The sequence below is a fragment of the Rattus norvegicus genome, chromosome 16, assembly GCF_021556685.1.
Source record: "Rattus norvegicus strain SHRSP/BbbUtx chromosome 16, alternate assembly SHRSP_T2T, whole genome shotgun sequence".
NCBI classification, from domain to species: Eukaryota; Metazoa; Chordata; class Mammalia; order Rodentia; family Muridae; genus Rattus; species Rattus norvegicus.
Window position 1 is genome coordinate 22,422,601 of NC_141549.1, and position 13,002 is coordinate 22,435,602.

At 45.7% G+C, this 13,002-nt stretch overlaps 1 protein-coding gene across 1 annotated transcript in view; it reads left to right on the plus strand.

Moving 5' to 3' along the window:
- The window catches only part of LOC148000459 (uncharacterized), a 49,688-nt gene extending 38,016 nt beyond the window's left edge, over positions 1-11,672 (plus strand). Inside the window, exons 11-13 of the mRNA XM_087589363.1 lie at positions 4,669-4,830; positions 6,055-10,951; positions 11,527-11,672. Of these exons, the coding sequence (XP_087445489.1) occupies positions 4,669-4,830; positions 6,055-10,951; positions 11,527-11,549 (5,082 nt within the window). The 3' untranslated portion in view covers positions 11,550-11,672. The remainder of the gene's footprint in view (positions 1-4,668; positions 4,831-6,054; positions 10,952-11,526) is intronic.
- Positions 11,673-13,002: the final 1,330 nt, after the last annotated feature.

The following is a 13,002-nucleotide window of genomic DNA, read 5'->3' on the forward strand; positions in this document are numbered from 1 at the left end:
GACTTTTATCATGAAGTGGTGTTGAATTTTGTCAAATGCTTTCTCAGCATCTAATGAAATGATCATGTGGTTCTGTTCTTTCAGTTTGTTTATATAATGGATCACGTTGATGGTTTTCCGTATATTAAACTATCCCTGCATGCCTGGGATGAAGCCTACTTGATCATGGTGGATGATTGTTTTGATGTGCTCTTGGATTTGGTTTGCCAGATATTTATTGAGTATTCTTGTGTCGATATTCATAAGGGAAATTGTTCTGAGGTTCTCTTTCTTTGTTGGGTCTTTGTGTGGTTTAGGTATAAGAGTAATTGTGGCTTCATAGAAGGAATTCGGTAGTGCTCCGTTTGTTTCATTTTTGTGGAATAGTTTGGAGAATATTGGTATGAGGTCTTCTATGAAGGTCTGATAGAATTCTGCACTGAATCCGTCTGGACCTGGGCCCTTTTTGGTTGGGAGACCTTTAATGACTGCTTCCATTTCCTTAGGAGTTATGGGGTTGTTTATCTGGTTTATCTGTTCCTGATTTAACTTTGGTACCTGGTATCTGTCTAGGAAATTGTCCATTTCCTGCAGATTTTCAAGTTTTGTTGAATACAGGCTTTTATACTAAGATCTGATGATTTTTTGAATTTCGTCTGAATCTGTAGTTATGTCTCCCTTTTCATTTCTGATTTTGTTAATTTGGACACACTCTCTGTGTCCTCTAGTTAGTCTGGCTAAGGGTTTATCTATCTTAATGATTGTCTCAAAGAACCATCTCTTGGTTCTGTTGATTCTTTCTATGGTCCATTTGTTTCTACTTGGCTGATTTCAGCTCTGAGTTTGATTATTTCCTGCATTCTACTCCTCCTGGGTGTGTTTGCTTCTTTTTGTTCTAGAGCGTTTAGGGGTGTTGTCAAGCTGCTGACATATGCTCTTTCCTGTTTCTTTCTGCAGGCACTCAGCGTTATGAGTTTCCTCATAGCACAGCTTTCATTGTGTCCCATAAGTTTGGGTATGTTGTACCTTCGTTTTCATTAAATTCTAAGCAATCTTTAATTTCTTTCTTTATTTCTTCCTTGACCTGGTTATCATTGAATAGAGCATTGTTTTATTTCCACGTATATGTGGACATTCTTCCATTATTGTTATTGAAGACTAACTTTAGGCCATGGTGGTCTGATAAGATGCATGGGATTATTTCTATCTTTCTGTACCTGTTGAGGCCCGTTTTTTGACCAATTATATGGTCAATTTTGGAGAAAGTACCATGAGGAGCTGAGAAGAAGGTATATCCTTTTGCTTTAGGATAGAATGTTCTATAAATATCCGTTAAGTCCATTTGGCTCATGAATTCTCTTAATCTGTCTAGGTCTCTGTTTAATTTCTATTTCCATGATCTGTCCATGGATGAGAGTGGGGTGTTGAAATCTCCTACCATCATTGTGTGAGGTGCAATGTGTGTTTTGAGCTTTAGTAAGGTTTCTTTTATGTATGTAGGTGCCCTTGTATTTGGGGCATAGATATTTAGGATTGAGAGTTCATCTTGGTGGATTTTTCCTTTGATGAATATAAAGTGTCCTTCCTTATCTTTTTTGATGACTTTTGGTTGAAAATTGATTTTATTTGACATTAGAATGGCTACTCCAGCTTGCTTCTTCTGACCATTTGCTTGGAAAGTTGTTTTCCAGCATTTCACTCTGAGGTAGTGTCTGTCTTTGTCTCTGAGGTGTGTTTCCTGTAGGCAGCAGAATGCAGGGTCCTCGTTGCGTATCCAGTTTGTTAATCTATGCCTTTTCATTGGGGAGTTGAGGCCATTGATGTTGAGAGATATTAAGGAATAGTGATTATTGCTTCCTGTTATATTCATATTTGGATATGAGGTTATGTTTGTGCGCTTTTCTTCTCTTTGTTTTGTTGCCAAGACGATTAGTTTCTTGCTTCGTCTAGGGTATCTCTTGCCTCCTTATGTTGGGCTTTACCATTTATTATCCTTTGTAGTGCTGGATTTGTAGAAAGATATTGTGTAAATTTGGTTTTGTCCTGGAATATCTTGGTTTCTTCATCTATGTTAATTGAGAGTTTTGCAGGATGCAGTAACCTGGGCTGGCATTTGTGTTCTCTTAGGTTCTGTATGACATCTGTCCAGGATCTTCTGGATTTTATAGTTTCTGGCGAAAAGTCTGTATGATTCTGATAGGTCTGCCTTTATGTTACTTGATCTTTTTCCCTTACTGCTTTTAATATTCTTTCTTTATTTTGTGCGTTTGGTGTTTTGACTATTATGTGACGGGAGCTGTTTCTTTTCTGGTCCAATCTATTTGGAGTTCTGTAGGCTTCTTGTATGCTTATGGGTATCTCTTTCTTTAGGTTAGGGAAGATTTCTTCTATGATTTTGTTGAAGATATTTACTGGTCCTTTGAGCTGGGAGTCTTCACTCTCTTCTATACCTATTATCCTTAGGTTTGATCTTCTCATTGAGTTCTGGATTTCCTGTATGTTTTGGACCAGTAGCTTTTTCCGCTTTACATTATCTTTGACTGTTGAGTTGATGATTTCTATGGAATCTTCTGCTCCTGAGATTCTCTCTTCCATATCTTGTATTCTGTTGGTGAAGCTCGTATCTACAGCTCCTTGTCTCTTCTTTAGGTTTTGTATTTCCAGGGTTGTTTCCATGTGTTCTTTCTTGATTGCTTCTATTTCCATTTTCAATTCCTTCAACTGTTTGATTGTGTTTTCCTGGAATTCTTTCAGGGATTTTTGTGACTCCTCTCTATGGGCTTCTACTTGTTTATTTATGTTTTCCTGGAATTCTTTCAGGGATTTTTGCGATTCCTCTCTGTCGGCTTCTACTTGTTCTCTAAGGGAGTTATTCACGTCTTTCTGGAAGTTCTCCAGCATCATGATCAAATATGATTTTGAAACTAGATCTTGCTTTTCTTGTGTGTTTGGATATTTTGTGTTTGCTTTGGTGGGAGAATTGGGCTCCGATGATGCCATGTAGTCTTGGTTTCTGTTGCTTGGGTTCCTGTGCTTGCCTCTCGCCATCAGATTATCTCTAGTGTTACTTTGTTCTGCTATTTCTGACAGTGGCTAGACTGTCCTATATGCCTGTTTTTCAGGAGTGCTGTAGACCTGTTTTCCTGTTTTCTTTCAGCCAGTTATGGGAACAGAGTGTTCTGCTTTGGGGCGTGTAGTTTTTCCTATCTACAGGTCTTCAGCTGTTCCTGTGGGCCTGTGCCCTGAATTCACCAGGCAGGTCACTTGGAGCAGAAAAGTTGGTCTTACCTGTGATCCGGAGGCTCAAGGTTGCTCATGGGGTGTTGCTTATGAGCTCTCCGCGGCGGCAGCCACCAGGAAGTTCTGAACGCCCTTTCCGGGAGCTTCTGTGCACCAGGGTTCCAGATGGCGTTTGGTGTTTTCCTCTGGAGTCAGTAATGTGTGCAGAGTGCAGTCTCTTCTGGTTTCCCAGGCATGTCTGCCTCTCTGAAGGTTTAGCTCTCCCTCCCACAGGATTTGGGTGTAGAGAACTGTTTATATGGTCAGTCCCTTCAGGTTCTGGCGGTGTCTCAGATGCCAAAAGAAAGCACTGTTGTTCTACTCTGTTTCCAGCTCTGTCTCTCTATTGAAATCTTAAACCTCATCCTGGCAACAGTTTTACTACAAAACAGCCCCACCACCTACTCCTTTTGAAAATAATTCAGCGCTCTGCACAGCAAGCATAATGTGAGCCTATGGGGCTGTTGACATTCAAGCCACCACAGAGGTGCTGGATGAGGTCTTAATATACATCCTGTAAGTGTAGCAATAGTCATGATGTTACAGAATAGTTGACGATACTGTGCCCTCCTCCCAGATTGCGTTGTTTACTTATAAACAAATTTCTACTAATTGCTGTGGTTCAGCCTTTGCACAGACCTTTAATCTCTCAAACTGGAATGTAGACATTTCCTTAGTACGCACCCTTAATGCTAAGTAATCAATGTAACCTTAGTTTATAGAATGAAGTACCTCGTTTAAAAGTGATGCTTAATTGCATGAAAGAGAAGGTGATTATCCAGAGAAAGATTTGGTATAAAGAATATTCCCATCTCTCTCACGAAGGAATAAGAAAAGTGGCTACTTGAGGGGTAGTGCAGCAGAAAGTACAAAAAGACGGGGGGGGAGAGAGAGAGAGAGAGAGAGAGAGAGAGAGAGAGAGAGAGAGAGGGAGGAGGGAGGAGGGAGGGAGGGGCGGAGGGAGGGAGGTGGCCTTTTTACTTGGAGAGTTTTAGAGAGAAACAGTGCAGAATGAACCATAGAATATGAAGGAAAGAGAATATTACAAAATCACTATTTAGAGGAAGAGTAGAGCAAAACATCAGAGGCCAAGAGTCACATTTAGTCCTTTCTATTTATATATTTCCATCTTACAAGGAAAAATGACTTCAGGTAGCAAAGAGCAGAAGAAATCTAAGTATAAACCTAAGGAGATCCACAGTAAAGACTTTGAAAAACTCTGGGCCAATTACTCAAGCAGACAGGAAGCAGACTTCACTGAATGTCACTGAATGTCGTGCTAACTTTCGACAGAATACACAAATAGTTTGGGGACTATGAATCCAGGTTCTGACATTATCAGAAGGGTGATAGAATGAATAAAATCAGTAAATTTTCAATCAAAAGTATCACTGCTAATTTTCGTTTTAGGATGAAAAATATAAAACAGATAATTTCTATGCGGTGTCTTCTGAGCATAGAAATTCTATTCCTAAGGCTACTGCTGATCGTGAAGCTTCCACCTCTACTGCTGACAGCCTGGATGCTGCCGAGCCTGACCCAACAAATTCTACAAATGCTACTGACTGTCTGGCTGCTCTTGAGCGTGAGCTGACTAATTCCAACAACACTGCTGACTGTCTGGCTGACCTTGAGCCTGATCCGACGATTTCTACCAATGCCGCTGACTTTCAGGCTGCTGTTGCACCAGAGCCAACTATGTCCACCCACCCTGCTGACTGTCTGCCTGATGTGGAACCAGAGCCAACTATGTCCACCCACCCTGCTGACACTCTGGCTGCTCTTGAGCCTGAGCTGACTACTTTCAACAACACTGCTGACTGTCTGGCTGACCTTGAGCCTGAGCCAAACATGTCCACCCACCCTGCTGACAGTCTGCCTGATGTGGAACCAGAGCCAACTATGTCCACCCACCCTGCTGACACTCTGGCTGCTCTTGAGCCTGAGCTGACCAATTTCAACAACACTGCTGACTGTCTGGCTGACCTTGAGCCTGATCCGACTATTTCTACCAATGCCGCTGACTTTCAGGCTGCTGTTGCACCAGAGCCAACTCTGTCCACCTACCCTGCTGACTGTCTGCCAGATGTGGAACCAGAGCCAACTATGTCCACCCACCCTGCTGACACTCTGGCTGCTCTTGAGCCTGAGCTGACTAATTCCAACAACACTGCTGACTGTCTGGCTGACCTTGAGCCTGATCCGACGATTTCTACCAATGCCGCTGACTTTCAGGCTGCTGTTGCACCAGAGCCAACTATGTCCACCCACCCTGCTGACTGTCTGCCTGATGTGGAACCAGAGCCAACTATGTCCACCCACCCTGCTGACACTCTGGCTGCTCTTGAGCCTGAGCTGACTAATTCCAACAACACTGCTGACTGTCTGGCTGACCTTGAGCCTGATCCGACTATTTCTACCAATGCCGCTGACTGTCGGGCTGCTGTTGCACCAGAGCCCGCTATGTCCACCAACCCTGCTGACAGTATGGCAGCTGTTGAGCCTGAGCCGACTATGTCCACCCACCCTGCTGACATTCTGACTGCTGACGAGCCTGAACATAATACTTCTACCAAAGCTGCTGACTGTCGGGCTGACCTTGAGCCTGAGCCAAACATGTCCACCCACCCTGCTGACAGTCTGCCTGATGTGGAACCAGAGCCAACTATGTCCACCCACCCTGCTGACACTCTGGCTGCTCTTGAGCCTGAGCTGACCAATTTCAACAACACTGCTGACTGTCTGGCTGACCTTGAGCCTGATCCGACGATTTCTACCAATGCCGCTGACTTTCAGGCTGCTGTTGCACCAGAGCCAACTATGTCCACCTTCCCTGCTGACTGTCTGCCAGATGTGGAACCAGAGCCAACTATGTCCACCCACCCTGCTGACACTCTGGCTGCTCTTGAGCCTGAGCTGACTAATTTCAACAACACTGCTGACTGTCTGGCTGACCTTGAGCCTGATCCGACTATTTCTACCAATGCCGCTGACTGTCGGGCTGCTGTTGCACCAGAGCCCGCTATGTCCACCAACCCTGCTGACAGTATGGCAGCTGTTGAGCCTGAGCCGACTATGTCCACCCACCCTGCTGACATTCTGACTGCTGACGAGCCTGCACATAATACTTCTACCAAAGCTGCTGACTGTCTGGCTGACCTTGAGCCTGAGCCAAACATGTCCACCCACCCTGCTGACAGTCTGCCTGATGTGGAACCAGAGCCAACTATGTCCAATCACCCTGCTGACACACTGGCTGCTCTTGAGCCTGAGTCGACTAAATCCTCCAATGCTGCTGACTGTCTGGCCTATGTTGAGCCAGAGCCAGCTATGTCCACCCACCGTGCCGACAGTCTGGCTGCTCTTGAGCATGAGCTGTCTCATGCCAACAAAGATGCTGACTGTCTGGCTTCTCTCAAGGCTGAGCTGATTAATTCCACCAATGCTACTGATTGTCTGGCTTCTGTTGGGACTGAGACAACCATGTCCACCCAGCCTGCTGACAGTTTGGCAGCTGTTGAGCCTGAACATAATAATTCTACCAATGCTGCTGACGGTCTGGACTCTGTTGAACAAGAGCCAGCTAAGCCCACCCACCGTGCCGACAGTCTGGCTGCTCTTGAGCATGAGCTGACTAATTCCAACAACACTGCTGACTGTCTGGCTTCTCAGAAGGCTGAGTCAATTGATTCTACCAATCCTACTGATTGTTTGGCTTCTGTTGGGACTGAGACAACTATGTCCACCCACCCGGCTGACAATATGGCTACTGATGAGCTTGAGGCTACACATTCCACCAATGCTGCTTACTTTCTGGCCGCTCTTGAGCCCCAGTCGACTAATTCCTCCAATGCTGCTGATATTCTGGCTTCTGTTGGGTCTGAGACAACCATGTCTACCCACCTTGCTGATATTCCTATTGCTCATGAGCCTGACTATAATGATTCTACCAATGCTGCTGACAGTCTGGACTCAGTTGAGCCAGAGCCAGCTATGTCCACCCACCGTGCCGACAGTCTGGCTGCTCTTGAGCATGAGCTGTCTCATGCCAACAAAGCTGCTGACTGTCTGGCTTCTCTCAAGGCTGAGCCAACCATGTCCACCCAGCCTGCTGACAGTTCGGCAGCTGTTGAGCCTGAGCCTACAATTTCCACCAGAGCTGCTGATTTTCTGGCTACTGTTCTGCCAGAGCTAACTAGGTCAAACCACCCTGCTGACTGTCTGGACTCTGTTCAGCCTGAGTCATCTATGTCCACACACCCTCCTGATAATATGGCTACTGATGAGCTTGAGCCTACAAATTCGACCAACGCTGCTTACTGTCTGGCTGCTCTTGAGCCTGAGTCGACTAAATCCTCCAATGCTGCTGACTGTCTGGCCTATGTTGAGCCAGAGCCAGGTATGTCCACCCACCGTGCCGACAGTCTGGCTGCTCTTGAGCATGAGCTGTCTCATGCCAACAAAGATGCTGACTGCCTGCCTTCTCTCAAGACTGAGCTGATTAATTCCATCAATGCTACTGATTGTCTGGCTTCTTTTGGGACTGAGACAACCATGTCCACCCAGCCTACTGACAGTGTGGCAGCTGTTGAGCCTGAACATAATAGTTCCACCAATGCTGCTGATGGTCTGGGCTCTGTTGAACAAGAGCCAGCTAATCCCACCCACCGTTCCAACAGTCTGGCTGCTCTTGAGCATGAGCTGACTAATTCCAACAACACTGCTGACTGTCTGGCTTCTCAGAAGGCTGAGTCAATTGATTCTACCAATGCTACTGATTGTTTGGCTTCTGTTGGGACTGAGACAACTATGTCCACCCACCCTGCTGACAATATGGCTACGGATGAGCTTGAGCCTACACATTCCACCAATGCTGCTTACTTTCTGGCCGCTCTTGAGCCCCAGTCGACTAATTCCTCCAATACTGCTGATATTCTGGCTTCTGTTGGGTCTGAGACAACCATGTCTACCCACCTTGCTGATATTCCTATTGCTCATGAGCCTGACTATAATGATTCTACCAATGCTGCTGACAGTCTGGACTCCGTTGAGCCAGAGCCAGCTATGTCCACCCACCATGCCGACAGTCTGGCTGCTCTTGAGCATGAGCTGTCTCATGCCAACAAAGCTGCTGACTGTCTGGCTTCTCTCAAGGCTGAGCAAACCATGTCCACCCAGCCTGCTGACAGTTCAGCAGCTGTTGAGCCTGAGCCTACAATTTCCACCAGAGCTGCTGATTTTCTGGCTACTGTTCTGCCAGAGCTAACTAGGTCAAACCACCCTGCTGACTGTCTGGACTCTGTTCAGCCTGAGTCATCTATGTCCACACACCCTGCTGATAATATGGCTACTGATGAGCTTGAGCCTACAAATTCGACCAACGCTGCTTACTGTCTGGCTGCTCTTGAGCCTAAGTCGACTAAATCCTCCAATTCTGCTGACTGTCTGGCCTATGTTGAGCCAGAGCCAGGTATGTCCACCCACCGTGCCGACAGTCTGGCTGTTCTTGAGCATGAGCTGACTAATTCCAACAACACTGCTGACTGTCTGGCTTCTCAGAAGGCTGAGTCAATTGATTCTACCAATGCTTCTGATTGTTTGGCTTCTGTTGGGACTGAGACAACTATGTCCACCCACCCTGCTGACAATATGGCTACTGATGAGCTTGAGCCTACACATTCCACCAATGCTGCTTACTGTCTGGCTGCTCTTGAGCCTGAGTCGACTAAATCCTCCAGTGCTGCTGACTGCCTGGCCTATGTTGAGCCAGAGCCAGCTATGTCCACCCACCGTGCCGACAGTCTGGCTGCTCTTGAGCATGAGCTGTCTCATGCCAACAAAGATGCTGGCTGTCTGGCTTCTCTCAAGGCTGAGCTGATTAATTCCACCAATGCTACTGATTGTCTGGCTTCTGTTGGGACTGAGACAACCATGTCCACCCAGCCTGCTGACAGTTTGGCAGCTGTTGAGCCTGAACATAATAATTCTACCAATGCTGCTGACGGTCTGGACTCTGTTGAACAAGAGCCAGCTAAGCCCACCCACCGTGCCGACAGTCTGGCTGCTCTTGAGCATGAGCTGACTAATTCCAACAACACTGCTGACTGTCTGGCTTCTCAGAAGGCTGAGTCAATTGATTCTACCAATGCTTCTGATTGTTTGGCTTCTGTTGGGACTGAGACAACTATGTCCACCCACCCTGCTGACAATATGGCTACTGATGAGCTTGAGCCTACACATTCCACCAATGCTGCTTACTGTCTGGCTGCTCTTGAGCCTGAGTCGACTAAATCCTCCAGTGCTGCTGACTGCCTGGCCTATGTTGAGCCAGAGCCAGCTATGTCCACCCACCGTGCCGACAGTCTAGCTGCTCTTGAGCATGAGCTGTCTCATGCCAACAAAGATGCTGGCTGTCTGGCTTCTCTCAAGGCTGAGCTGATTAATTCCACCAATGCTACTGATTGTCTGGCTTCTGTTGGGACTGAGACAACCATGTCCACCCAGCCTGCTGACAGTTTGGCAGCTGTTGAGCCTGAACATAATAATTCTACCAATGCTGCTGACGGTCTGGACTCTATTGAACAAGAGCCAGCTATGCCCACCCCCCGTTCCGACAGTCTGGCTGCTCTTGAGCATGAGCTGTCTCATGCCAATAAAGCTGCTGACTGTCTGGCTTCTCTCAAGGCTGAGCCAACCATGTCCACCCAGCCTGCTGACACTTTGGCATCTGTTGAGCCTGAGCCTACTTTTTCCACCAAAGCTGCTGATTGTCTGGCTACTGTTCAGCCTGAGCTAACTAGGTCAAACCACCCTGCTGACTGTCTGGATTCTGTTCAGCCTGAGTCATCTATGTCCCCACACCCTGCTGACAGTTTGGTAGCTATTGAGCCTGAACTGACTAATTCCACCAAAGCTGCTGACTGTCTGGACTCTGCTGAGCCAGAGCCAACTATGGCCACCCACCATGCTGACATTCTGACTGCTGTTGAGCCTGAACATACTAATTGCTCCAGTACTGCTGACTGTCTGCCTGCTGTTCAGCCTGAGTCCAGTATGTCCACCCACCCTGCTGACAGTATGGCTGCTATTGATGCTGAGCCTACAGATCCTGCCATTGTTGCTGACTGTCTGGCTGCTCTTGAACCTCGGCTGTCTGTTACATGTGCTGCTGACAGTAGTGTGTTAGTTGAGAGTCATGACTCAGGACCAGCTAGTCACATTGGATTGGATTATGTAGTTGATTTACCTCTTTACAAGGAGAGTACAAGGTACAAACCCCATGCTGACCCAGAGCCCACTCCTGGTTCCTGCACTTGTTATTCCCTTGACTCCATTCAAATGACTAACCTGACTCTTTTGATATCCCTTAGTGAAGAAGAAATATTTGATTCTGCTACTTCAGATGAGGAATCTTCTTTTACTCCTGACGTAGAAGAAGGTCTGCCTGCTACTCAGGGTGCTGAGGATATTTTTCATGCTTCCGCACGAGCTGAACCAATAAACCACAGCTTGATCCTTCTCAGGGAGAGTGGATATCTTCGGGCAACAGAGATACCACGCATACCTTTTTTGCTCTTCATATGGCTTATATCCTCACTCTTATCCATCATAACATGGATGAAAATCCAAATTCAACAAGCATGGCATGAAGAAAATGGCCAAGGAGCTCCCACTAAGAAGAGAGTCGGACCAGGTAAGTTAAACTAAAATAGTAGCTTAAAATAGATTAAGATTGTTTTACTAGAAACCTAGGTCTCTTTTGTTAATAAATTTCATACTTCTATAGGGCTATTTACGCATAACCTAGAACCTGAAAACTTTATTTTTTCTCAATTTATAGAAAATAATTTTCATAATGTAACAAATCCAGTTTAGAGAAATACAACTGACCAGGTAATATTTTTTCCTACTTGGATGTTTCCTATTCTAGAATGAGGAGATTATTGTCACTTCCAGTGAAAACATGTGTTTCCTGAATGACTAAGCCGGGAAAACTTCCTGTTAAATGTTATTGTCTATTTATCGCTGTCATTCTGAACTCTGACTTCTGAAGTTAGCATAGCCTTTGACCGCAACATTCCAAAAGAAGCAACTTCTGAGATTAAAAATAACAAGAGAAGCATCCACCTTCTCACTGTTTCTCTCTACATTGATATGTCTACATTGATATCTACATGAATATGACACTGATGTTGTTGATGCTGGGCATGACAATATCACCAGAGATGTGCCTGATGATACTGTTAATAATTCTTCTTTTTCTTCTAGTGGCTGCGGCTCCTGATCCCTAGACCCTTGATGCTCCTCCAGGATCGATTGGAATATCAAAACACAGTCTGTGTGGGAGAATTGATCATATATATAAATTTTAAAATAAAATGTTCAGTCTGATTGTAGACTGAAGTAAAAATTGATTGTTTCATTGGAGTCTCAGTTGTGCCATGTGATGCTTCCTGGAAACTTTTTTCAATTATTTTCAATTTTAATATTTTCAATTTTAATATTTACTTATTTACTTTACATCCTGCTCACTGCCCCCTCCCTGTCAGCCTCTCCCATAATTGTTCCCTTGTGCCCCACTCTCCTTCTCCTCTCAGTGGGTAGGGGCCATTTGGTTATCTTCCCACCCTGGAACATGAAGTCTCTGTGAGACTAATCCCTTCCTCTCCCACTGAGTCCGAGGACACAATCTAGCTAGAAGAACCTATTCTGCATACAGGCAACATCCTTTAGGATAACCCATGCTGTAATTGTTTGGGACTCACACAAAGATCAAGCTGCACATCTCCTACCTATGTGTGTGGAGGCTTAGGACCAGCCTCTGTATGTTCTTTGGTTGGTGGTTCAGTCTCTAAGAGCCCTAAGAGTCCAGGTCAGGTGATTTGGTTAGTCTTCCTGTGGCGTTCTTATCGTCTGAGGGACTGCAATCCTTCCACTTATTTTTCCATGACAGTCTTCAAGATCCATCCAATTTTAGCTGGGAGTGTTCATCTAAGTCAGCTTCTGGGTGAACCCTCTCATGGGACAGCCTATGCTAGACTCTGTCTGCAAGCATAACAGGATATCATTAATAGTGTCAGGGACTGTTGCTTGACAATGCGATGGGTTTCAAGTTGGGTAGGCTGGTGGTTGGCTTTTCCCTCAGTCTCTCCTCCAGCCCTGTTCCTTCATTGACTGTAGACAGGAAAAAAATTGGATTTAAAGTTTTGTGGTTGGGTTGATGTTCGAATTGCTCCAGTGGGCTTGCTGCGTAGCTAGAAGAGCCAGTCACCCCAGGCTCTGTATCCCCAAGGCTATGATTCACAACCTCCACTGATTCTTGTGTGCCTCCCCTATCCCATTCTCTGTCTCTCTCTCTGAGGTTGTACCCTCACTCAACACCCTTACAAGTTACAGATCTCCATTCATTATCATGGTTCCCTCCTCCTTCCCACACTGAACCCTGCCTGACCCTATCCCTTTCTATCTCCTTTCTTAATCAGCTCCTTTCATCCATCCATATGCCTTCCATGACCATTCTATATTCTCAAATATCCTTTCTTGTGCCCTTCTTTTTCTACCTTCTTGGGTCTGTAGAGTCTATCATGGGCATCCTGTATTTTATGGGCTGCCTCCTGAGAGGGAGGGGTCATGCTTACCTTCCTTTTCATTGAGCCCCACTGGATTGCATTCCTATTTAGGGCTCCTAGGCATAAGAGGCCTGTATAACTAAAGAGAGCCAATCCTAGGCCTTCTATAAGAAAA